General features: G+C 42.4%; 2 protein-coding genes across 3 annotated transcripts; one reads left to right on the forward strand and one right to left on the reverse strand.

The window, feature by feature from the left end:
• The first annotated feature begins 1629 nt into the window (after positions 1–1629).
• Positions 1630–6463, forward strand: LOC129091619 (tumor necrosis factor receptor superfamily member 13B). Of its 2 annotated transcripts, none has more exons than XM_054599308.1 (5): positions 1630–1701; positions 2931–3065; positions 3657–3773; positions 4527–4805; positions 5305–6463. In XM_054599308.1, exons 2-5 carry the CDS (start codon positions 2951–2953, stop codon positions 5565–5567), a joined length of 774 nt encoding a protein of 257 aa, XP_054455283.1. In that variant the 5' UTR covers positions 1630–1701; positions 2931–2950; the 3' UTR covers positions 5568–6463. The 2 variants fall into 2 exon arrangements, with proteins under 2 accessions (XP_054455283.1, XP_054455284.1); XM_054599309.1 differs by having other exon boundaries at positions 1694–1779.
• A 560-nt stretch (positions 6464–7023) lies between these two features.
• On the reverse strand, positions 7024–27334 carry usp22 (ubiquitin specific peptidase 22). Its single transcript, XM_054598564.1, has 13 exons — positions 26895–27334; positions 20674–20806; positions 17492–17605; positions 17234–17335; positions 15648–15814; positions 15373–15520; positions 13799–13901; positions 11055–11213; positions 10176–10302; positions 10003–10094; positions 9731–9793; positions 8981–9130; positions 7024–8838 (listed from the first exon to the last, which is right to left on the reverse strand). Exons 1-13 carry the CDS (start codon positions 27012–27014, stop codon positions 8796–8798), a joined length of 1521 nt encoding a protein of 506 aa, XP_054454539.1. The 5' UTR covers positions 27015–27334; the 3' UTR covers positions 7024–8795.
• Positions 27335–27383: the final 49 nt, after the last annotated feature.

Consider the following 27383-nt stretch of genomic DNA (forward strand, 5'->3'; position numbering starts at 1 on the left):
TTTGTGGCTGCCACATTAATTTATGCTACACAGAACAATTTGGACTGATTAAGGGAAATTAAAATAAAGCTGTGCAGGGCTTTCATCTAATAAAAACAATTGTACCTATAATTTGACCAAAATAAATCTCTGGTTCACATTTTTAACTTCATCAGGTGTTCATCCTCGGTTTAAAAAAAATCTATGTTTTCACTATCAGTCTAAAACTAAGCTGCACATGGCCAGGAAGATACTGGTTCATATGAGAACTGAAGCGGAGATGAAACACTCTTGTGCTCAGTATGAGAATAAAATACGTAATCTGGAACTGCCCGACAGTTTCACATTTACAAGAAAGTGGGTTTAGTCACATATTCTCAATAAAATACAGTTTGACACACTCAGCAGCACATTAATAACGGGTAACAATGAGTCACTATGGTCTCTGTTTATGTTAACTGTACGTTGAGGCTCTATCAGCATGACTTTTTGAACACTGATACAAACATCGATAGTTGTCATTATATTAATGTTAAATTTGTGAAAATAAATTTGAATAAAACTTAAGAAAATAATAAAAAATATAAGCATAAAAGCATTCTTCCCTCCAATTTTAGAGGTGGAATGATACAGTGAATGGAAATCAATTGCGTGAAATTAAGTAGTGACAGTGATTATAATTCAAAATACACCACTGTGTGAAAAGCTTTGCAGTCAATAGGACTTTTTGACCAACGATGTTTTGACTTGTCATAGCAGGAAAAGCACATTAAGTGCCCTTGTTAACCCGTCTTGTGAGTAAGCAAGCACAATAACAGGAGGTTGCACCTGGCAAACCTAAATGGAATGCAGTTGTTAAAATGATTAATTACACTTCCTGCCATGATGTGCCAACATTCTGTGAAAAAAGTTAAAAATAAACAGAAAAAAAACCTTCATGATGAAGACAAAGGAACAAATATTTGACCCATAGTTTTAGCAAATTGTCAAAGAGAAATACTTTAATTTGACCTCTGGGCTACTACAAGGCCTGTGGAATACAAAGTGGAAGGTTCTATAACTGGATCTTACAGTAGTTGAGCTTTTTGGCCATCATACACCCACTTAATTCAGCACAAACAAAACATCATACTTTGCATGAAGCCTGGTAGTGTTAACTTCTTCTCAAGGTAGACGATGGCAACAAAAACTGAAGAGTTACATCTCAGTGAGGACACCTCAAACGTAAAGCTATTATTACAGAGGAATGGCTTCAATAAAAAAATTATAATAAGTTGATTTACAGTATTTCATCCGTTTTCTGTTAAAAGTAAAAAGTAAGTGGACCTTAAGATACATTTTTTGCAATTCAACTCACAGGGCCCATGACACTTGACAGAGCATTTTTGTCATTTAGGTCCATTTGTAGAAATTAGTTTTAAATTTGATAGTTAATCATATTTCTGTTGGTTATCATCAAAACGTCCTAAAAGCAGAACAGCCGCAGTGATTCAGTATTAAAACACAACCGTCTAAGGGGGTGTGATTACTTTCCATAGAGACTAACCTTCTAACCTTGTGTATGTGTCTGTATACATATGGGGGGATTCTCTTCACACACGGGGGGAAGTCCCACCTCAGGCAGTGAGTTCGTACCCAAATGAGCTACCATGCTGAAATACAGGTCTATCTCACTCTCATCTTCAAACCAATGATTCTCCCACCGCTTCTTCATCTCGCCAGGTGAGTGATCCCTCTAAACCAGTGGTTCTCAAATGGGGGTACGTGTACCCTTGGGGGTACGTGAAGGCACTCCAGGGGGTACGTGAGATTTTTTTAAAATATATTTAAAATTAGCATCCTTTCAAAAATCCTTTAAAAATAGTTATTTAATAAATATTCAATAAAATATAAGTGTAAGTTCATCAACTGAATTCAATGCAACAATGCAATGTTCAGTGTTTAATAAATCAGACACTGATGGCAGAGCGCTGTGTGTTACATCTTTTTTTCAACCTAAAATGCTTTGCGCTGGTTAGGGGGTACTTGGCTGAAAAAATATTTCACAGGGGGTACATCACTGAAAAGAGGTTGAGAACCATTGCTCTAAACGTCATTTTCAACCCATAGTGGGTCACATCAGACAACTGAATGTCGTATTTTCAGTATTTTCGGTCATGGATTGTGGTGATAATCGAACCCTCAACTTCAACAGTTCAACCCTCAACAGTTTCTAACTAGTTTAATGAAGAGTTTAAGTTTGTGGCGGCTCTGCAGATCACGGTGAGCCATCTTAGATTACCAGGAACACCTTTGCTTTGCTGTGAACTGTCTCCACATACATTTACCAACACACCATAACAGACAAATAAATAATCATAAAAAGACTAACAACCAAATTTAACAAGGAAGCACACAAATAGATAAATACATGAGAAATAGGACAGTTTTCATTATGTTTTATATGGAAATATGCACTTTTGTTTTAATAAAAGTAAACATGGAGTTTGTGTTTATGATAATTAAACGTTGCGCTGTTTATCAGGGTGTGACAAGTTCATAGTGGTATACTGCAGTGGAGGGCGGAGGAGGTTTAAATATATGTCTCTTTCACAGTTCGCTGACTCTGTGCTCAACGGAGCGAAGAGGACTGTTTGAGAACAAAGACATGATTTCTTTTGCGTTTTGTAGTAACAGCAAGACTGTTGCTGACGGCCCTTTATCTTTGATTCACTGGACTTTGTACACCGTTTTGCAAGGTTTGCTCTATAAAAAAAACATCAAAAAAGGAAAGCAGAGGCAAGAAAGACATATCCTAGACACCTATCCTGCTTTATACAGCACAAACTTTCTTTCTACATCATCTTGGGAACTTCTGATAATCTCTAGTCAGGCTATTGTTGGATGTATACATCCCATACATATTTTCTCAACACTCATCTTTCTATGTACCTCTATGTTGTTTTTTTTAGTGTGAGGGTCATCAGGCCTGATGGGTGGAAGCTGCCGTGAGGGTCAGTACCGGGATGCTTTGATCAAAAAATGTATTGGTTGTCAGGCAGTATGCAAGCAACCACAAGTCAGCGCCAGATGCATCGTTTACTGTGGTGAGTACACACATAGACATACATAAATTATGTAAAAGGGACAGGAATCCACACATGGTAATCCATGGTGGTGCTTATGAAGTCAAAGTTCATAGAACAAAATTCTTGCATTAACTTTTACGTCGCTTTAGGGGCCTTGGCCGCTGATAAAACCTGAGATAATTAACAATTATCTAGCTGTTTTGAATTGCCACGATTGTCCTAAAGACAGGCGCACTAGTTGCAAGAGTCAAATTTTAATAACCAATTTGACCATACGCAACATTTGAGGGAAATAAATGCATTTCAATTTGATTTTGGCATCGTTTTTTCCCCCCTTCATTTCTTTAGAATAAAAACTAAATCTCAAATCTAGCATGTAATATTTGTCGCCCTTGCTATCAAAGACGCATTGGATAAAAACAAGATATGGATGTCAACTGTTCTGGAGGGATTATTTCCAGCAGTATACCTTTATTTATTAAAATAGCTGATTCAGTAGTAACAGATAAAAAGTTGATTGGAATGGGTAACATTAGAATAATCCATAAAAGAAGAAATTCAAATGGACAGATTTAATCCAGTTTAACATATGTTCTTCTCCTGCATTAGAGTCTGCATATTGTAAAGCACAGGCTGGGCACTACTATGATATGCTGCTGAAGAAATGTGTGAGGTGCGCTGAGGTTTGTGGGGGACATCCAGCGGAGTGCTCCCAGCACTGCCAGAGTGAGTATTGACCCCGCTGACCTGGATTAGAGCTTTAATTATTTTGTGACTATCTCTGTTTCCTGGAGACATAAATAAATTAGGCCTCAGTGGACAAAGTTTTTAGAGCATGATTTGAGGTAAAGAAGGGACTCTAGTATAACTACAATTGAATACCAATTGCAGTGACTGGTTTTGAAGGCTAGCAGCTAGCTAACCAGCTTACCTAAATGCAGTAGCTATAGCTAGCAGGACACTACTTGTCTTGTCTTAATGGTTACCCTAGATTTGAGAAAACTCTCGTGAGACCCGCTGCCCAAGGACCTTTCCTAACCATAACCATTCGAGGGTAACACCTAACCTCAACCATCTTGCCAGATTTTTGCTAATCAAGGGTTTGACGACCTATCCTAAACTTGGGAAATGCCCAACCTCAATGATCTTGCGAGAGTTTCTAAACACAACCAGACTACTCCTCTATAAAGGGGCTGAATGGTATTTGGTTTGGGTACGCAGAAGATGCTTACTTCTTTGCTTAAATAGATACTTGTTTGTTGTACATTGGTGTAGAATGCACGTATTTTGTTGCCCTAAAGGCTTCGGGGCACAAACCGTTAACCACACCGTTAGCAATTTTCTGGAACCATTGTTGCATGGCACTCCTTATCTTTCTCCCTTCATTTCCTGACATCTCTCTACCTTTAGCTTCCCAATAAAGGAATAACATGCCCCCATGAAGGTCTTTCAGTGATATTTTTCTTATCCACCCCCTAGATCCATCACCTCCTGTGACCACTAAAAAGCTCCTGCTTCCAGTTACCCCATACATGCAAAATTTGGCTCCGACAGCCTTGGAAGACTCCACTATCATTCTCTACTCCATGCTGGCCCTGTGCATGATGCTGCTGTTATTTAGCTTGTCTCTAGCCTTGGCAGTCTTACTGAGGGGAGTAAAGGCCAAAATCTCCAAGCCAAGACCCAAGGGTAACCACCACCAGGAGGGTGTGGTCCAGCCAGCGGAGGACGTTGTCCAACCGGGGAAGAACTCCAAAGGTTAGTGTGGTATGGATACAAATAGAAAGACTCCAGTGATAAGTCTATCCGTTAGTCAAGCTGCTTTCTCTGAACCCATTGGCTATCGGTCTGGCGACGGATAAGCCTCTGGAGGCAAGAAGCTATATTTCTGTGTAGCGATTTGATAGCCGGACCAGACTTCCTTTTGTGGAAGTTTGAGACGATGTGAACACCCGGAATTTTCCACAAGTGGCCAGTTTACAAGCTAATTTCAAACCAATAAACAGCTAAATCATTGTCAGATTATAACAGGTGGGTTCCAAGATTGCTTTCGGCCAGTGCGTTCTGCTTCTCTAACTCTCCACACAGATAGTTTACCTGCAATCAACCAAAACCTGTCCCTTTCAATATGCTCCAATACCAAAGTCTTGTCCCATTGCCTGCATATCAATGTACAGTAGTTCCCTTTCAGACATAACCTTTTGTCATTATCTTATATTTCCAAATATAAATATGTACCCGCTCTGTCTTTCTACAGATTTTGTGACAAATTCAAACCACACCACAGACCGTGAACCATCATATGACTCCAGCCCCTGTGAGACCTGCGCGTGTGTCCACTGTTTCCCCCATCTGAAAGCTCTAGGCCAGGGCAACGACAGGCCACTGAGAGCCCCTTTCTCATTCTACCAGCAGGCTGTCCTCCATAAAGCCCCGACCCAAAATGGAGGGCCTCTCTGGAATGAGGAGAACCTGTACAGATCTGGACCTGAGGTACAGGAGGAAGCTGTAGTGGGATGAGGCTCATTTGCTGTCTCACGGGACAGCTGGAATGGCCAAATGGGCCCCCAGCTCACAGGAGAAGATAGTCAGCGTATTGAATTCTCAATCACAGGCCAGTAAAAAGCATACTTAATGAATATCACTGAAAATGGGGCAGTGAGTAGACTTATCAAGATCATGTTCTAACCTTAATGTTGAGGGTCCATGTGTGTTCAGGGGCCTCGCATAAGGTTTTTGGGGCCTTGACACGCCAACAGCAAAGAACTGATAAAGATTAACTGACGCTCTGCTTCACAATGCCCTCATGACTGCTAAACATTTCACTTGAACGCGTCACAAAGACTGCTGCTTACTGGAAGCCATGCATGTATGTCTGATCTAGTATTATTGAAATCACTGCTTCATTGGGCTGAACAGCACTCTCAGGCTGACTGCCACCGATTCATACCGCCGAATGGCCGTGACAAGGACCAACTAGTGACTACAGGTTATGATAACCAACATGAGGTCAATGAAGGCTGAGAAGCATTCAACTGCTAACTGTCATCTTCATATCACATTTCCATAAGACATCATTTCAGAAACCCATAGTCACAGGCAGACACTACTTGTGCGTCTCTGCACCCTCAACATATATATTGCTTTTCCACCAAAACAAGTTAAACACATCACACATCAAATTTGTTGGGGTGGGTAGTCCAGTGCGCGGTAGTGGTGGAGTCCTCTGTTAGTACTATAAGTATATAAATGTGTATGTGCGCACACTGGCACAAATATGTATAGTGTGTGTATGTGTCTATGTATGTTAATTATGTGTACAGTGGTATGTATAGATTTGTGGGTTGATGGATGGATGATTCAGAATCCCCTTGTACTGGTTTTGCCTACAATAAGTAAAAATAAAACCTTGATATCAGAAACATCTGGGGAGAAGCTGTTCAAGTATTCAATTCATCATCCATTTTTAAAGTGTGTCATTAGTCAGTAGGGCTGTCCCCAAAGAAAGAAAAGTCTTAGTCAACTCCCACTCATACGATTTTGTCAATTTATCGATTAGTTGATTTAATCTACAAATCTGAATCAAAAGACCCTCTTTATATCTTGTGATTGCCAGAGAGATAGAGCATATAAAAAGGACTGAAGAAAATCTCGACCAAACCAACCGATTAGTCGACTAAGAGCGGGAAGCCCTAGTAGTCAGTTTAATCCTTGGGAAGTCCTGTTAGATTTTACTAGGGCTGTGTATAAGCAAGAATCTGGCAATATGATTCATGTTACACACTTCCACCAAGTTTCATGAAAATCGAGCCTGGAATCGTTTAACACAACCCAGCTGAGACACAGACAAACTAATCAAACCCAAAATATGACCTCCCTGGCTGAGGTAATAATTCAAAAATAAAAACCTTAATGTTTCATTATCAACACAAGAAATAAGAGGCACAAAGTGTTAACAGATATAGATTTTCTTTATTGGAGTGTCTTTCCATCACTGTGTCCAGTTCTTGCAGCAGTTACTTGTGTGTGTGCGAGGAATGACTGACCGGGTCAAGAGAAAGTTTCTTCCGATTACGACCCCGTGGTAATCCAGCGATATAGAACAACAAAAATCGACTTTGAGGTTTCACCATTTCGTCTCTTATACATACAAACTGTACATATATATTTAATACATACATCATCAACATGTGGAAATAAAAATCCTAACAAACTGCGATACCCAGCTCAGACGGCATGCTGAATGCAAGTACTGATTCAGTACACAAACTTAAGGTACATACGCACGCGCACGACACACGTGTGCATACAAACGGGTACACATACACACTTCTTTTTCTCTCTTGTTACGCGCAATAACACATTTAATACACACACACACACACACACCTACACTCATTTTTTCTTTTCTTCCCCTTTGGAGGGCACATACACATGCACACACACACACACAACACACACACACACGCTTACAAACACACCGAATTAGAGCAACATGCGGCCAACGATTAACACTGCGGGATCGAACTTCGAACCCGTTACACATACTCCTTTGATTCTTTCCTTTTTTTTTGTTGCCATTTACCTGAAACAGCATCACAACAACGTATCTTGAACGTGGAGAAAATATGCCTCTGTAACGCCAAAACGTTTGACAAATTGAAGTCAAATTAAACAGGAACAATAATTAAATAAAATGACTTCACCGAACAGCAGTTTCATGAACGTTATCAGCACTATTTTGTGTACAAAAGAAAACATGATTGACGGCACAATGTAAGACAGTCAAATTTATGGAGAAACCGTAAACAAACGATTTAATTACAGTATGTATAAAAATATATTATTCACTGTGTCCCCGTGACTGTCGGAAGCAGCATGAGAGGCAGAAGATAACAGATCCTTTGACTTCTCCTTGTTGAAGTTTCCTAAAAGTATTTCAATGAGAACTATAAACTCACAAGTAATGAATGGAATTACCCGTCTCTCTATACATTGTTCATAATCCCCCCCCTCCCACACTTTTTGCAATCTGAACATAAATGCATAATAAGACAACTTCCAACCATGAAATATTTGGTCATTTGCAGGAGAGTGGGTGCGTTAGACAAGTGTGCTTGTGTCCAGGAAGTTGCTGCTTTAGGTAAAGCGAATGGAAATAAAAGTTCTTGCTAAGGCAGAGCCTCAACCCCCCATGGGAGGCTGCGACTCTGCATCTTCAGGTGTTACTAAATGCAGCAGTGCGAGCACGAAACATGGTGAAGAACAGCATTTGTGATTGAGTAAACCGAAAGGTTTAAATGAACCTTTCTGCCCTTTTGTCTGTTTCAGAAGAGGGAATACGCATGTATACCTGCTATTATCTGAAGTACAGCCTGAATCTGCAGTAATTTCTTTCATACGGCAGATTGTCAAGGCTGCTTTCTTCTTCATCCCCTGATTTCAAGTGAAGCACTTTTTTTACAACATCCCGTCAGCGGCGATACAAATCTCCCTATGAATTCCTTGCATTTTGTTTGGTTCTTGCACTTTTGCACTTATCCAGCAGGCGCACAGTTCCTTCTTTAACTAGATTAGTATGTAGTAAGGGTGGTTCACTGTCAGAGTGAGAGTTGCGACTTAAGGGGGATTCAGGTAGGCTTTTTTGTCTGTTTCCACGCCTCCCTCACCACTCCGTTACCTTTTCCCATGCAACTAATCCTTGCATCATCCCTTGTCTCCTCCGGCAGGCTGCGCTGATCGAGGCAGCTACTCGTACTCCAGGAACTGTTTGTGATAAAACAAAAGGTACCTGGGGAGATAAAAGTACCTATAAGGTCAGATTGAAGAATCACTAATAAAAAAAAAGAAAGGAGCAGTATCTGTCAAACAGCTTTTTTTTTTAGAAACACAAAGGCAAACTGTATATTTAGTCAACACAGTTTCTCACTCACCCTTCACTATCCAGGACGTCCTTAATGCTGGCCTTGGTGATGATGGCGTCGTCACATTTGAACCACTGGTCCTTGTGCTGGCGGATGAAGGTGGTGTAATGGCCGCTCTCTAGTGTCCCCTGGTGGTTCACCACTGCAAAAAGACTATACCTAAAAACGACAGGAAGAGAGAGAGAAAACAAGAGGCTTAGTCAACGCTGCAAAAAGCCTCCACCCATACTGCATGAGGACAACTACAAACAGCACTTCATTCTGCAATAAACATGGTCAAGATTCACATCACGGTGTTTTTGTAGTTGTTATAAAAACCTTTGTGCAGCAGTTAGGAAGGACAGCTAACATCTCAGTATTATAGCAGGAGAAGTTACATTTATTCCTAATGTAACTCAGCCAACAGTAAAACAGGTTAGATATTTGGCTAGCCAGCAGTTTACAAATTCATAATCAGCATTTGATTAGAATAAAGCCCATGAAAGAAAAATCAGAGGTGCTGGTAAAATGTATGAAAAGGGGTCTGACCGGTGCACAGAATGCATTTGTGTGATCAATGGGGGGAGAAGGAAGCAGGTAGGACAACTTAATGAGACAGGTTGATGAGAAACGGTTGCTGCACAAGACCCACAATGCATTCTGACAGGTCTGCTGTCAGTAGATCTACCCATATGACCCCAAAGAGTCGGGTGGTCATAAAATGAGTATTTGAAAGCGCTGCTGGTTCAGATACCGGTTAATTACAAATGTTTGCCTTACTTGTTGTCATTGTTGAAGGGGTCCACGGTCTGCTGGTACTGTCCATTCATCCTGCTCTCTTTACTGAAACACACCGCAGAACAAACTCAGTCAACAACTGCTATTGTACGAGTATTCCTTTGTATAAAACACGTCCGTTTGCTCCACAAATCCAACAAAACAAAGGAAGCATTTACTGCAGTGTGACGTTCTGTTTTGTGCTCCGCATCTTTCTTTTAATTCCTGTAACTGAACACAGACTAAGCATCATTATGTTTGGAGTTTGTGCTCACCTGGAGGCCATGAAGGGCGTCATGTCCAGCTCCAACGGGAAGGAGACATAAGTTGTGATCTTCCGCCGTAGTTTGGCCGAATGCTCGAACCTCTGAGAGCGAACAAGGAGACGAGAACACCGCTCTGATAAACAATATCCCTAAGAATTTAGCAGTCAAAACCAAATTCTTACTTTGACGTGAAAGCAGGCCACGATGGGCAGCTTCTTCATGGTCAGCTGCTTGGTGGACTCCTGGTAACTATGGCAACCACTGCACTTGATCTTAGCGCTGCTGCCGAGGTGCTCTGGCCTGGTGAACCTAGAATGGAGAGACGGAGATTTAGTGTGTGTGTGTGTGTGTGTGTGTGTGTGTGTGTGTGTGTGTGTGTGTGTGTGTGTGTGTGTGTGTACGTTTATAGATTCTGCTGCCGGGAGCTCCAGCGGATTTGGGAAGAACAGCAATAAGTTTTCAGGGAACCGTGTATATGTGGGGTGTGTGCAACTTGCTCCTCAGGGCTTTGGTGTGAAAATTCTGGAAACTGGTTTTAGATTGTTTGTGTCTATAAAGGCCCTGACGCACCAAAGTTGTGCTGCTGGTGACCGTCTGTCGCCCTAGTTTCTGCAGTGTGTCCTGCACCGTGTGCAAAAAATAACTCTGTTATCGTCTGTTCAGCTTGAGTGAATCAATGTACGTAAAGAGAAATATGAGGGAGGAAAGCAAGCAGAAGATTTGAGTGTAAAAATGGTAGGCATACGCTTAATTTGTTTCATGTGTTTATCATAACAACAGCTTGTAAATCTGCAATCCTAGGTCTTCTGGTGTCCCTTTTTGAATGATGAATACAGACTCTTGCTTCCTGCTGGTACGGAGAGTTATTTACTTCAAAGGAGGCGCACTACGTTTGTTGATGTTGTTTTGGTGTGCTTCTGGGCCTTATGTTTGACGTGCACACACTTTTTTATTTATGGATTGGAGGAAAAAATGATGCACTGGTTACTTCCATTTCTGAACTGCATGGCGGAGAAAAAAGATTTCACAAAGTATGTAATATGCCAAAATTGAGTTGTTACCTGCGCAGGCAGTCTGTGAGTGTTGTGGCTCCAGTGGTGTGACTCTCCCCGTTAAGCGCTGAACCGTCTCCACCGGGGCTGAGGGGCCAGAATGGGGTGGAGGAGCCCGGCAGGTCCAGGCTGATGTCCCAGAACGGGTCTATGGTCGTCGAGACGCCACTAATGGAGGAAGAAAGAGAGAGACACACACAAGACATTTCAGAGGAGGCGAGGTAAGACACTACACTTATTTGTCTATTCAGACAGACAAATAAGCGAGGGGGAGACAAAAGAGGGGACATCAGGGAGGCATCATCTACTCGGCATCGTGGCTAAGACCCTTCGTATTTCCTCTGGAGTTCAGATCAGCATGCTCTGTTAAGTGTTTTAAATTTCATATAAAAAGATTGGCTTTTTTTTGTCTCAAAAGCATGTTATTGCCCTGATTTGTTCTTATTCATTTTAATTTCTGCTGGTCTTTGATTTCAAACATTTTATTCAAATGCCTTTCATTGTTGTTTTATTTAACTGTAAAACACTTTGTTTTTAGATATTCTTCTGAAGTTCCTAAAAATCAGGCGATTTTTTTTCAGGATCATTTTTTTAAGGGATTGTTGCTTTAAAATTTATTTCAACCACAAGAGGCTGAAGTGCACAACTAACCCTTGTTCTAAAGAGACTGCTGCAGGGATGACATATTTTTGTGGGCCAAACCCGGAAGTTAGCATCCCACTGGTTCCCTCAACAAAAAGCAAATTGGATTTTTCCATTGGATTTGGGATTATTGCAGAAAATGTGGCAAACACAAGTTCATGACACTTACATATTTTGTTCAGAAAGATGAGGCTCACTAAGAGTGTGATGTAATTAAGAAGCCAAAAAGTCAAAATTCCCAAGAGCGGTATTTACTGATGTGTTTCATGTCATAGAACAAAACATTAAAATCTTGCTTGTTTTAATCTCAAACTGTATTTAAGGCACTAAACCCCAAAAAACACTGACTTTGAAACAAGGGAACCGGCAGTTCAAAAATGCTATCTCATTTCTGGGTTTAAGGACTCATTCCTGCACCACTCTATGGGACTAAAAGCATTCAAGTTTTCTTCAAGGTGAGTTTTGATTTCTCCGCGCACACTAAACACAAGGTACTTGTAATGTGTGTTACCAAGTTATGTAAATTAAACTCACATGCAAGAAAACATCAATGCTTTAAGTCATAAACACAGGAGAGAAACCAAGTAAGATCAGAAAATGTTTTGCTTTTCTTTTTCTCACTTGCCTCTCTGGGCTTCCTTAACAATGGCATTCAACCCAATATGAATGCTAATAAAATATAATGCTTGTTGTCGACACACTGGACCTTCATCACTTACATCTTTGCTGTAACACAATGGCGAGGAAAAAGGCAGGGGACAGAATAGAGTGAAGCACAAATCAACCAGGTGGTTGGTAAAAATCATCAACTAGCTCCACGGTTGCCACAAAAGGTAGAAACTGTTTAATTTGAAATGTTGCAAAAATGTGAACTTCAGTTGGATTTAGCCTGTGAGTAGTGACCATATGACCTAGATTGAGTGGTTCAACTCGTTCTGTCCAAAAATAGCGACTTGTGTGATATAAGCTGCTGTTTGCTTGGTAGAATGTCTGCAGTCCATTTTCCTTGGTCAAAAGCAAAGGCTGAGTTGGCAACATGTGAGCCCTACATTTTAAATGGAGAACTCAAAGTGAATAAATCATGAATCGGCAAAAGCCCTGTGGCAGCAGACCTGGTCCAGGGAAGAACTGTCTTCTGATATAAACACAAACAAAGCACAAAAATCCAAATGTGGGGATCACTGCGTTTTCTTTAAAGCTTTCCAAGCGCCTGTTGTCCTCCTCGGCTATAATAATAATAATAATAATAATAATAATAATAATAATAATATTTTTTTTATTTTAAGCATGCTTAAAAATATTAAATGGCTTTCAACTTATTTCTGCAAGAGATCCCATTTAAAACTCTAAGCTATAGCACAGTGCTTCTAGTGGTTTGTTTGAATCCTTTTTTTTAGATTTAAAGGGGATGTTTGGGTGTTTTGAAGTAGGGTGATATTGACATTTTTTGTTTTTTTTTCTGCCTTATAATTTTGTCTTTATCAAAAAAAGACAAACATTGGAAGCATGTTTTTGTTATATCATCATGTTGTTCATTACAAAGTGAATCACCTTTTTGCTGGTACATTTCAACATCCATTGCAGTGAGTCAGCTACTGTAAATGTCTTCAACGAAAATATGCACATCGGAGCATTGAGACCAGGCGCTTTCTTTGCCCACCAGGTGGAACTAGAGATCAACTCTACGCTCTGTGTGCCATGAAAGGGTTTTGCTGTTGCTGCAGTGTAGTCGTTCACTGAGTGTGTGTGTGTGTGTGTGTGTGTGTGTGTGTGTGTGTGTGTGTGTGTGTGTGTGTGGTGTGACTATGTGTGTGTGTGTGTGTGTGTGTGTTTGACGGTGTGACTATGTGAGCGACGGAGGAGAGGGGAGGCGGGAGGCTCACCTCGGGGCAGGGAATTATAGAGCTCTTCACTGGTGACGGACCAGTGAAGTGTGTCACTTTGGAGCGGCTGCTTAGCGTTACTGTTAACACAATGCAACTGTACTGTAAGACAATGGCGTAGTGAACCAGGCCATTGCTTTGTTCTATTAGGCTTTAATCTCTGTTTTATGGCTCTAGTGAGGCTTGAAAGATTTTTTTGTGTTGTGCTTCACACGCGAGCGCACTTACTGGCAGACTTGACAGGTGACGTCAGACTGCAGGCCCCCTGTGAAGATTTGGTCGATGATGCAGTTACAGTGGTTGGGGTTGTTGGCTTTCTTCCCGTTGTCGTCTGTGCGGATATAAACACACACACAGAAACACACACAGTCACTAAAAGCAATGCTGTGTACCTTCACAGCCACTCTGCTTCTACACTGCAGAGAGAGATGCAGATCCATGAGCGATCCACACTGTGGCTCTGAATCTCTCTGTCAGTCAGCGCACCTCTCGCTTCTCTTTTTATCCTCTGATCTCGTTCAACCAGCTCTCTTCCTGTCTCACCTTCAAATCAGCTAAAAGCAGCCTTTGAGTCATTCTTTCTGCTGGTGTGGCACCCAATAATGAAACGATTTCCCGAAAATTGGAACTAAATTTGCACAAAAACCTGATCGAAAATGTGGTAAAAACCAATAGGGTATCACACCAATAGTGTAATAGCTTTACCAAAAATGTAATAAAATCTCAATAGCATTTCAACCAATAATACATTATCTTTGAGATGGGTCTCATTTTTTATCAAAATTGATAATTGTAATAATTCAGAGGGATAATGACGTTATTTTTTTATCGTAAATGTAAATAATGGAACTATACTAAATGTATAACAGTCTCAGTGTCATGTGTCAGTGTCATAGCCTCCGGAACATTTGATGTTGATTTCATGGTCAGAAATTTAAACTCTAGGCTTTATTTAGAATTTAAAATTTACAACAGGTAGCAGGTGGTATGTTCTTTGAAGGCAAAAATGCATTAAACTACACCCAAGCTGAATGGTCGTTTTGCAAAGTTCAGCCATTAGACAAAAGTGGATCTTAGATTGGACACCATCAGAAGATGACTGAGGTGACACTAGCGATGAAGGCTAACCAGTCGATTCAATCTCAACGACATTTTTTCAAGAGGGATTCTTAATGTCTCCTTTGCCTCGCCTGATCTTTGAATATTGTTTCAGCATTCAAATAAGGTTTTTAAAAAAGACCAAAGACCTGACCAAAAAGTAAGAGAACCACTGCTTTAAATTAAGTATATTTAAAAGTATAATCTGACTAGATTTTCTGTATTTTTGTAGAACACATTTTTGACATTTCCTCCTAAACCACAGGTCAATTTGCACAAAAAAATCTGTGGATCATTACAGGCTTTTCAAAAGTTGCATAAAGTTTATTGATATCTCATTGCATTTTGAAGATATCAACCAATAAATATAAAAACACGTGCATTAGCGACTCAATAAAACTAACTCCCCGACTGTTTGATCAATCATCACAACACTTGTAGGACATGTCTACATAAGTGGCGGAACCTCCCATGAAAGTTCCAATTGACAACTATGGGGCTCTACAAATGCAAAGAAGGAGCGTGGCGTAACAAAAATGTGACTTAAAATCAGAAAATGTTGCAGTCCAATCATTACAATGTTCACGTGAAGTGTTTGATAACAATGTTGAACCACTTGTGTAAAACCATTTTGAATTCATAGGGGCTTCCACCACTTCCAAACACGTGCATGTGCATTGTCTCTGTGTACATGTGCGTCCAACCTTTGCAGTGTCTATGCAGGACATCCAGCGCTGCGATGAGGAACTCGTGGGCGTCCTGCTGCTCGTAGCCGGCCAGGTGACGGGCGTGGGTCCACACCAGATGGAGAAGACGGAAGGGGATGTGGGGCGACCGATGGCCTGAGTAGAACTTGAGAAGCAAAAGTGTGTAGGTGAAATAGGAAACATTCCCTTCCACGCATATTATCCCTGGTTGTATACCGAACAGCATTCTTTAAAAAAAAAAAAAAAAAAAAAAAAAAAAAGGAGACGGTTACCTCCTGGAAGAGTTGCGACATCTCGCACACCAAACAGGAGTTGCTCTGCATCTCGCATTTGTGCCGGTCGGACAGGAAGAAGTCACGCAACAGCGGAGTGTGCGTCAGCGCCTGGACGATGCAGTTCATGAAGCACGTGTTGCCCAGGTTTATCAGCCCTCGCAGGCCTGAGGGTTAAGAGGAGAGAGAAATGAGACGCAGGCAACAAAGAGGAGAAAAACAGATAAGGATGGGTGAGGGAGGAATAAAGAAAAGAGGGAAGATAGAGAGAAAGAGCAGAAGAGACAGATCATTTTTCTTTGCTGCTGCAGTGGAGCATCTAAGCTGCAATGCTGTTAACAGTAGACAACTAAAACACACACACACACACACACACACACACACACACACACACACACACACACACACACACACACACACACACACACACACACACACACACACACACACACACACACACACACACACACACACAGAGAGAGAAACAGTGATGTCCCTGAGGCGACGTTTGGATCGCACGCAGGGAAGCCCTTGTCAGATTACTGCAGACCAAACCACACACAGACACAGACGAGGGGAGAGGGAGGAGAAGAGAGACAGGGGAGACGGCGGAGGGAAAAGGAAAGAAGACGGAGTAGGAGGTAGAGAAAGGAGGGTTGAAGGAGAGGAAGGAAGGATGAAGGTGGTGTTCTCACAGACGAGCAGCAGGGCCCGTAATTTCCCTCACCTAAGACAGTGCCAGGAATGTTGACGGTGCTCGAGCACATCGCTGCAGGCTGCTACCAGGTGTTAAACGTATGCCAGCTCTCTTCACTCCCACACACACACACACACACACACACACACACACAGACACAGACACACACACACACACACACACACACACACAGACACACACACACACACGCCAAACTCCACCACTGCTTCATACTAATATTCGCTGTTGCTTCAAATAGATTCTGATGCTTTTCTCTGAAGACAGCAAATCAGCCCTCCACTATTTAACTAATTGACTAGCTATCAGCTTAGGTCACCAAATGCACCGCTTCAGTGGAGTTGCATTGCTAGGCAACAGCTTTGCTCCATGTCAGCTGATGTCATTCACATACACTGCAACGGGAAAACAAACTGGGACACATTTGGAATGTTTACAACTGTGATATGGTCTATGGGCTAGGATGTGAGTGACTACTATTAGCTCCGTTATAAAATGCCTATCACATGTTCTCATCAAAATTGCTGTCAGCTACATTTTTGTCAAGATAACCTGTTTCCACACAGGTTTGAAGATGCACATTTTGACAAATATGCCAGGTTTGATTTCTCTGTTTTCTGGGAAGTTCATAGTGTTTTTAACTACAATACCTGGTATTAAATATTATTTACATATTTTCACTAAATATTAGCTTTTGGGTGACACATTTTAAAAGTCCCCTTTTACTGACAGTCTGGCCCGGATTGACATCCAGCTCTTTGCAGCTACACGACCATCCTCTCCAACACTGTTGTATGTGTGTGTGTGTGTGTGTGTGTGTGTGTGTGTGTGTGTGTGTGTGTGTGCACATGAGAGACAAGGTGATACTAACCAATAGTACAGTTGGAGGTGATTCTCCTCCTCTTGGGGTTGTGGCGGAGCAGCTCCAGTTCCCTCTTGGTGGGCTCCCACGTTGAGTACTTCTCCCCTATGCCTGTAACAGACACACAGACACACAGACACACACACACACACAAACATTGCATCCTTCACTTAAACCCTTTGACCATGAGCCGGAGAGACATCATGCAGCTTTCACATGGTGTGTATACGACAGTGTGTGTGGTATGGCTATGTGTTTGTGTCATACCTTGCATTTTCCAGGCTTTCCTCTGTTCCTCTTTGGCAATCTGCTCCATGTCTTTGTCATATATGTAGTCTTGGCACATGAAACAGTAAATCCCTCCATACAGCAGGTCAATAGCTGGAATCACAGGAGAGGGTGAGAGGAAAAACAAATTATGGGTTAGAAAGCCGTTAGTCAAACGCAGGGACACTCTTGTTTGAAGGACGGCGAGTCAACTGCTTCGTCTCTTGGACATTTTCTACTCAAGCCAGGTTGCCATGGTGCTGCGAGGTCAGGCAGCTTATCTTCTGACATATCAGCTATCTGTTAACACCATCCAGGAACGACGGAGAGACAACCCAAAAGAGACGGAGAGATCCAGTGGAGTCAAAGGGTGAGGAGGAGGGATACCGAAACTCCTTCAACTCCCTACTCTCCTCACCTGCTCCATTACCCTGCAGCTACCTGTTTGCTGTTGCCATGACAACTCGCCTGTCGGCTTCATCCAGCTGTCATCCTCTGCAGGTATGAAGGGGGGAGAAAAAAGGAAGCAGGGGGAGGACAGGATGGTGGAAGGGAAGGGAGGAAGTACAGTAAAGAACAAAAAACTCCACTGAACTGTTGGGAGAAAGGGGGGGAAAAAACAGCCAGAAAGACAAGCTAATGGCACACGCGTTTTGAGATAAAAACCTTTGAAAATTCTGAGTATATCGACCGGGACATCAGGTAACCACGGTAACAGGAGGAGAGAAATAAAGAGAGGAGGACTGAGACAGAGGCGAGCTCAGTACAAGGGTGCAAACAGCATTCACCAAATAGCTGTGAGTGGAAACGCACTAAAAATGGTGAGATGAAAGAGATGGAGCGGCGAGAAAGAAAAGAGAGGAGGAAGAGGAGGAGGAGAAGCAGGAAGGAGGAGGGGCCGGGGGTTTAATGGAGGCTAATTCCACAGGGTTTTTTTTTTTAAAGACGATTTAATTACCTCCTCACCAGTCTGCTGGGGTCTCACCCTTTCTCTCTCCCTCCGTCTCTCACTCGATTTTTTTTTTTATTTGCGGCATTTGATTGAGCAGCTAACCTAATTAAACACACAATTACACTCTGTGGGAAACACTCACACCGGGGGGGACGCTTCATCACAAAAACAAACTCAACATCTGCCAAACCCGTCCCTATGTCATGGACACCACCCGGAGTGTCTTTGCTGCTGCAGTGTTCGGCTCCCAAAACACTGCAGTGTAAAGCGCTTCACTTGCAGCTCAAAAGCATCCTAATTCTATTATGTGGAGAATGAAAAAAAAAAAAAAAAAAAAAAAAAAGAGAGCACTACTGGGCGTAGAGATGGTATCGCAGCATTTATCCCAACAGGGTGATGCCCTGGTGTTGAAGATAATGTGCTGTTGGCAGCGTCTTTTGTTTCAGTCTGCTCTCTGTTCGGTGTTCTTATAGACAATAAAAATGTGTACAGATGTTAGTACACTACATCTCTATGCAGCTTGGACCTCAAAAATAATGCCTGTTCTATAGTGAGCTGTAATGAGCATTTTCACATGCTCAACACAATTTTGAAACATGAATGTGAAGTGTTATCCCCTGGACTCTTTAGGAATTTCTTAATTTAATTCAAAGCATTCTCCTGTATAGTCCTGTATGACATGGAATTGAGACAATAATGTTATGTTGTTCATTTAAAATAGCTTAATTTGAGGGCTTCAAGCTAACATTAATATATGTGATTGTTATGCGAGGAAGAAAAAAAAATGACTGATACAGTTGCGTTGTTATTTCATTTGTCACTCAGCTGTAATATCACCCATTCTTTGCACAAAATAAACCAGACAGCAGTTTACAGGCAAAAAATGTTTTTTCCCCCCAGACTGCTTCGCATTCAGACTTCACAAGGCTGCACACTTTCAAGAGCTGTTTAACTGTGCGGGCTCAGGTAACACGCAGCAACAATCTCTGCCATAATTCGGTGATTGTGTGCAATGTTTTGATTATTGTAGGCCGGGTGGAATAGGGATTGGGCGCATGTGGGACAACAGCCAACCGTTCTTGGTGTTCAGCAAAACACCAACGTCTTCTTTTCAAATTTGGGAGCCATCCAGATTGTGTCTGTTTGCAAATATTTTGCTAAGTGAATTGAAACACAACTTTCACAGTTCTCGCGGCAAACGCTCGCCAAACAAAGCGACCTCCATACAAGCTGTGATGAGAAACGCAGCGTGGTTGTGGCATAAAAATAGAAGCCTTCTCTATCATTTCTCTTTAAACATCATTGCACTGCTACCTTTATTTGACAGTATAGAGAGACAGAGACTATAAATGGGGAAGGGGAAGAGAGAGAGAGAGAGAGGGGGGTATGGCGTGCAAGGCAGGATTTAAACCCGGGACGTTTCAAAGGCTCTCCCTCTGACATTTTTTTAAAATTGGAGTATATCTCAACAAATCCAATGCAGATTATTACCGAGAATCACTGATGTACAAAGTGTTACGTTACCTTCTCTGACCTGGATTAATAATCCTATCAAAACAAGGCGGAGACAAATCTCATTTTTGTGTTTTCCCCACGTAAAACCCCACACGCCACTGAGTGTTTTGGATCAGCCATGACAGGCCACAGTTCTTTTTCATTAGTAAGTTCACCAGTGCCTACTCACTCTCATGGGTCACATGAGGCCGAATGCACAGGTGAGATTCTGATCCCCCGTGAGGCTGAACCTTTTGGACTGTGTTGCAATCAAGTTGCACCAGGTTGCATAATAATAATAGCTCTCTCTGTTGCTCTCGATTATTTTCTCTTGATTAAAGGCATCACAAAACCACAACTGTGTCACAGCCAGGACGGTGAAAAAAAAAAAGGGCCAACAGATAACTAACTTAAAGTTTAAATATAGACACACACACACGCTCTGGTGTGTGTGAACCTGTCAGCGCTTCGAGCAATCACACCGGGCTACATCTTCATTAGCCACTCGGCTGTATAATTAGCCCTTTTAGCGGCCTTTGTTTTGAGAGAAGAGGACGGCGTTGTGTGTGGGTGTGAGAATTATGTTTAGAGTGTGTCTGTTTAGGAGGCAGGGACCAACTAATTTAAGAAAAGGGGGACTAATTGCGGGTCTGGGTTCCTGGTGTTGCACCGTGTGAATAACTAAACTAAGCCCCTCCAGACGCACCTGCTCAGCCTGCACCTGTGAATGCCATACCTAGGTTATGCCTTTTGCTCTTGGCGTGCTCGTGGATGTGTTTTTTGGTGAAGCAGGCGAAGAAGACGCAGTAGAGGCATGAGTGGAGTCTGTTGAGGTGAGCGCCGCACATGTGGCAGATGCACGACTTGGCCTGGAAGAGAGAGAGGGGGGGGGGGGGGGGGGGACAGGAAACGGAGAGACAGGGGAGATTATTATCACAATACAATACTCTAAGACAGCATGTAAGCAAATGGCCATGTAACCACAGCAGGGGGAACTACTGTATGTATATAAGATAATGAAATGCAGTTATTTCTAAGGGCCAGCCATGACATGGCTACATAATTATTGGCCTCAACTGCTATCTAGATAATATTTTTTCTATCAAGTAAAACATAGCTTGTCTTCAATCTTTAATACCTTGTTTCGAATCAGGATAGGTGACTGGATATCATGCTGAAAGGGGGATATCTGTGTATCTGAGGGAAAGAAGTGTGTGCATTTGGCTGCACAGTACGTGAAACTTTGTCAAAAAACGTCAGGGTTAAACGTGATTTATCTTTCTTTTCCGCTATAACCGCTAAAGAAGCCCGGGGTGATCATGTCAATTTAAAGTAATTCATGTATAAACCTTAACTGCAGTATCCGATAATTATTCTTAATGATTTGATACATCCCTCCTTTATTTACTGCTCGATAGTCGTGTTGGAGAGACGAGGGGGGGGCACCACTGTGGAGTGAGGGGATGATAGCAACGGTTCAAAAGCATGCAGATGAGGAGCTGGCATGCCAATGAGCCAGCATGAATATGAAGAGGTGAGAGGAAACGAGCAATGTGTGGAAGAAGAGAGTAGGGGGAATATGAAAAGACAGGAGGGGGTAGGAAGGAGATGGAAATAGCTATGGAGGGCAACAATTCAATTCAGTCAACTCCAGAGGACACAAACATGCAGAGAGGAATGGTTGGTTTTTAAATGGGTGGTGGAAGTATTTATCCATAGTGAGTGTATTACCCAAAGAACATGGAGGTCAGCACAACCCCAATTTGGAGAAACAGGCAGGAGTACAAGCAAGGAAGCAAAGACCAGAACCAGGTTTTTTTGGTTTTTTTTCCAAAGGAGTCTTGTGGCTTTAAATAATGTATAGACAACAGTTTCAGTTCCCCATCCGAAAGACTGTCTGACGGCAAGGTTAAGTGGTGAAACATTTTCAAATAAAGTGTACACTTAAACTGATATTGATACAGTCCGTTGGTTGTTTTCCTGTTGGTACTCCTATCTTGCTGTCTCCGAACTGGGGGCGTGTAGACCGGCATCTTATGTAGGTAATACACTTGACTATGGATAAATACCTCATGCAATCCCATTTCCAAGCATCCAAACTATCCCTTTAATAGAAACAGAAGACGGAAATGGATTGGAGTAGAACTATTGGTCTGTCTGAAAGTGGACTGCATTGGTCATAACTGGGAGTGTAGTGTACATGTTCTGCTATATCACCTAGTGCCTGTGCCAACATACTTTGTATTGCAGGCTTATGTTGCATGAGAATATGCATTTAATTCCTTGGTTTGAAAATGCAACCACTGTGCTCCAGTAGCATCTGATGAATCATTGCTACAATCTTCTGTCTACAAAATCCTGTCACGAAAATCGCAGCACCCAAGGTGACACCTTCAAATGACTTGTCATCTGTGACCAATGAGCCAAAACCCAAAGATATAAAATGATATAAAAAGGAGAAGCAGCAAAATCCCCAATAATTGAGAAGACGGAACCAGGGATTGTTAAGCATAAAAAAAGAAATTGAAAAAACTAAACTGAACATTAGAATAGCTGTCCGTTCATTTTCCGTTGCTTGAAAGAATGATCTGTAAGGGACTGATAAAATGACATTTCTTGTCTAAATCTAAATAAATGTGTATACTTTCCTTTACATGTTGTATAAAAAACAGTTAGCCAAATTGTAAAATGTTTTATCGCTTTTTAAGAGATTTAATTTACTAATTTGATACCACTCTCATGTACGAAGCTACAACCAACAGATGGTTAGCTTGGCTTATCTTAGCATAAAGACTGGAAAGAGCTAGCTTGGCACTATCTGAGGCTAACATAATCCGCCTACCAGCAACTCTAAAGCTCACAAATTAATACATTGTATCTTGCTTGTTTAATCCACACTCAAACCAAGTAATTGAAGCTAAAAAAACGGGCTAGCTGTTTCCCCCAGTTTCCTGCCTTTGTGCTAAGCTAAGCTAACCATCCCCTGGCTGTAGGTTCATATTTTATCAATCTTCTCATGTAACTCTCAGCAAGAGAGCAGACATGCATATTTAACAATTCCTTTAACCATATTCAGATAATATTCATATCACATCTTTACATGTCAACTAATAGAAAATTAAATCTGTGTTCCTGATTATTTTAGCATTTGCTCGGCATGCCAGCTTTAACATGGACATAGATGCAAAATGGATAAAGAAGAAAACCGAAACACATTCTTATTCCAGTCACACATACCCCTCCGTGCATAAGTGCTTAGACAGCACATGAATTATGAAAAGGCATCAATATGCAGCAGTCGTTCCTCACTCATTCTTCCAACTGTCAGTGTTAAAGTGCACAAGTGTATTTGTATTTTTCAGGTCCCAGAGAGAACACTGTATTCATGGAGGTATTTGTGTCTGTCAACACATGCTTACATCCTCTCAGAATACACATATGGAGTAGTTATGGACATACAGTACTTCTGCTTTAGCACGCTGGCCATGTTGTAACTAAAATGGGCCATGCGCTCAGTGAGGCTTTGTGACAGCTCGAGCTCTGTCCATGTCATATTTCTGCGAGCGCTGCGATGACAGTGACAACCCATCTGCCGGCAGGATGTTATGGGAGAATGGGAGTAGAAGGTAATGGGCTGGAAAGATCCTTGTTAGAGGTGTAAGTGAGGACATTATCCAACTGTCAGCCAATTGCAACAACATCTGTCTCGCCCATTGAAGGCAAAGCCCTGTCCTGCATCCAGAGGAGGTGTCTATAAAAGGTGAATTAAAGGGCCATTCCCTTCAAAACAAAAAGGTATCTTACCAAATATTGTATAATCCTGACAGAAATAGGACACCACTGTAGGTGATAAGGAAGCCCTGACAAAACAAAATAAAAGTGATATTGATGTTTATGGCAAATGTACAATATATGAAGGTAGGTGATTAAAGTTGCAATGTATAGTAGTACCTGGCCGAACTTACTAACAACATGGTAAGAAAACTAAAAAATGTAACCCGGCTGCCAAAACAGAAAGTTGGTCATAGTTTGTTTATTGGATGGCAGAAACAACTCCTCTGGCAGGAGGAGAGCGGTTCAGGAAGCGTCTGGAAACAGACGCCCAAATCAGGGGCCGCAGAGACTTGAATTCAGCCAGTGCAAACCCCCGCTGCCGGGAGTCACAGCTGGCTGTTGGATCAGACCCCCGGTGCTGGGGTTTGAACTGGCTGAATTCAAGGGGGGTAAGTCTCCCTGAGCTGTCGCACACTCTTCTCCTGGCAGCAGGGAGGATGAGGCAGGACTTTTTCACGTTTCTGCCACTTTGGATTTAAACAATAATAAACTAACGGAACTTGGACGTATCATTGACAAGCCCTTGGGGCAGCTCTGCATCTTTCTTTTCAGGACTGAGGGCAAGTTGTATTACAATAAAGTACAGGCCGGACCTTGTTGGTTAGCAGCAGGTTGACATCAAAACATTTACTTCTTCACACTTTTCATATTGGTTGATTTTTTTTTTTTTTTTTTGCTTTAAAGTATTATTCTTGCCAGATCTCACAACGTTGCACCTTTAACGTCAGAGCTGTAATCTATGTCATCTAGCAAATTTACACGCAACAGCTGGTAGTGCCAGGAATACACTGAGCTAATGTGAAGCACTTTATTGACCTTCTGTCTTTTTGCCATCAGCTATGAGTTTAAAACCCATTGGACCTCTTCCCCAATGATTCCATTAATGTGTTGCTGAACTGAGTGGACGAAGCAGCCGTGGTGCAGGCTAACAGCAGACAGTCTTTACAGGACTTAGAGGAAAAGTAGTGCTGATTCTGCCCCTCAGCTCAGAGTTCAAATGGGACCTATCACATGATTTAGCAGGTCTTTGGTCTTATTTTGTGTTGCCTTGGTGCACACATATATAAGTGCATCTCCCACTGTCTGTAGATGGATAATCAAGTATTTTCCTGTGGCACTCCTGTGGAGATTTGAACTCATTATTCTGCTAGGCTCCGGTCATTGTTCTTGCCTGCAGCGTCTTGAGAAAAATACATTTGTTTCCTGGTGGACTGACAAAATCCAACGCAGCCCACATTCACATGTGATTAGACGCCTCTGTGATTGACCCAGCAGCCAACCAAAGAGTGGAGCCTTTGAATTCTCAAGGTGAATGAATGCTTAAGATTCAATCCGTGTCCGAAGGTCAGTCTGATGCACACTGAGAGTGTTGACTCTAGAGGTAATCCAACGGTCAGCACAGAGAGGAGAGGGAATGCTGGTATTTCCCCCTCAAAATGATGGGTAAAACTGTCAAATGCATTTATTTTTTGGGGGTGTAGTGAGAGATACGCAATGTCTTTCTCCTCTGTAGTCAGTTAACGAGGGGATCCGATAGTGGAAGCAGCTACATTAAAAGATGGGTAAACCCATTGCATTCCCCCTGAGGCTAATAATGCATAATAGGCATACGGGTCCTGAGATTGCTTCCATACTAACACGAACAAATTGAGGCATATGCTCGGAGCTAAGGTTAGAATGGGAAAAAGAACATCCGACAACTGAATGTGATGGAAAACCTCGATCACCCTCTTCAACCAAACTCTGAAACGATCTGTAATCACAATCTCCAGAGACATTTCAAAGTAAGTCTCTCATCGAATAGGCTTTCTGTAAGATACATGCTCACATCGAAGTGGAATACTGAGCCATGATCGATTAAAATGTAGTGCCAGGGGGCAGGTAATGCGCAGGAGGGACGTGAGCCCATCTGCCAGCATTGTCTGCTCTTCGCTGTGGGGTGGGGTTGGGGCCGGGGGCTGATAATCAGGCAACCACACCAGTAGGAGTACCTGCAAATATTTAACACCATTTATTTCAGTCAACATGCCTCCTGGACTACCAGCTCCCACTGATCCCCATGGCAGATGACAGGGACTTGTCCCAGAGCACATTTTGAGTGCAGGATGCATGCAGTCAGGCAGGTTTGCAGCAAAGCACACGCTCACATATTAAAAAGATACAAGCACAATGTGATAATATTGTGCACATCTGCTCTGTATCCGTTTTTGGGGGATCTTTGCAATATGTATGACTCAAAAAAAATATATGTTTGCTTCTCTCAAGAACACACAACCTGTATCTGTGTGGTACTGCTTAACCTGCTTATCAGTTAAACCTTAATGATCCTGTCATGCAGAGATAGCAGTGATGCATTTGTAGTTTTCGCTTGGGAGGTTTGCAGGATAACAGGTAGAGAGTACGCTTGGTTGGTTTAAATAAATTAAGCCCCCCCCAAGCGAGGAAATACCACCGTGAAATGCTGGCCTGCGGTCTGCTGCTGGAAGGAAGTGGAGCCACAGCAGGCGCAGCGCCAAAGCAAACAGATGCACATCAGCTTTCTGATCTTTAATGCGGTCTCTTCGTTTTCTCTTAGCGAACGTCTGGCCGTGCGGGGTTAACTGGGTGTACGCTGGAAGTTTGCTTCAGTTTCCAATGCTGTGCGGAGCCTGTCAGGTGTTGTAGTTGAGTTTTTTTTAAGCTATACACCAAAGGAAAAACTGGACTGTGAGCGGGGTCAGTAATTGACTGAGACCAAACTACCCTGGTACTCAAGAGTGACGGGTGTTCGTGTTGTTTTCTAAGGGCGGGGGACTGTCTGCACACACACACACACACACACACACACAGACAGACACAGACAGACAGACAGACAGACAGACAGACAGACAGACACACACACACACACACACACACACACACACACACACACACACACACACACACACACACACACACACACACACACACACACACACACACACACACACACACACACACACACACACACACACACACACACACACACACACACACACACACACACACACACACACACACACACACACACACACACACACACACACACACACACACACACTTAGGTAAGGCTCGGCTGCAGGGTCCCCCGCTGTCACTTGTTACCTTGCGTTTTCTGGTCTCGGCTGAACCGCTCCACACGAAACACTGATAAATGACCCTCAGGTTCTGCTTCCAGTTGTCCACTTTGAAGCTGTTGACATGGGGGCAGCCCGCGGGACTCATGGTGGGTCGCAGCACCCGGCTTTGCTGTCCCTCTGGGCGATGAAACCTGTTCAAATCCCTCAACGCAGACCCAGGAGACCCGGGCTGGCTGGCCGGGTTGCCAGGTTCGTTATCCAACGATTGCAGCGTCCTGGCTAACTGGACATGGTTGCAGTAACAGCAAACATCAATACGACGTGTCCAATATCCCTTCTATTGCAAATAAAATATGATTCACTCATAAATATCCACAGTAGTTCTTCACATTCGCAGAATTACATGTTAGCAAGCTGGCTAAAGTTGGTTAGCACTGGAATTTCAACAGTAGCTTACACGGTGAGTGTCGTCTAGACCCACCTCATTCATAGCGGCGGACCAATGAGGAGCGGC

Source organism: Anoplopoma fimbria, chromosome 5 (genome assembly GCF_027596085.1).
Source record: "Anoplopoma fimbria isolate UVic2021 breed Golden Eagle Sablefish chromosome 5, Afim_UVic_2022, whole genome shotgun sequence".
Lineage (NCBI taxonomy): Eukaryota > Metazoa > Chordata > Actinopteri > Perciformes > Anoplopomatidae > Anoplopoma > Anoplopoma fimbria.

Bases quoted from the DNA above. Each gene is read 5' to 3' on its own strand.
- LOC129091619 (XM_054599308.1), top strand. From the start codon at position 2,951: ATGGGTGGAAGCTGCCGTGAGGGTCAGTACCGGGATGCTTTGATCAAA. The intron at 3,774-4,526 runs GTGAGTATTGAC...TCCACCCCCTAG, and splicing joins GTGCTCCCAGCACTGCCAGA to ATCCATCACCTCCTGTGACC. The intron at 4,806-5,304 runs GTTAGTGTGGTA...GTCTTTCTACAG, and splicing joins ACCGGGGAAGAACTCCAAAG to ATTTTGTGACAAATTCAAAC.
- usp22 (XM_054598564.1), bottom strand. From the start codon at position 27,014: ATGAGTCCCGCGGGCTGCCCCCATGTCAACAGCTTCAAAGTGGACAAC. The intron at 13,902-15,372 runs GTTGGACGCACA...ATATCCGCACAG, and splicing joins CCTGCATAGACACTGCAAAG to ACGACAACGGGAAGAAAGCC. The intron at 10,095-10,175 runs GTAAGAATTTGG...GTTCGCTCTCAG, and splicing joins TGGCCTGCTTTCACGTCAAA to AGGTTCGAGCATTCGGCCAA.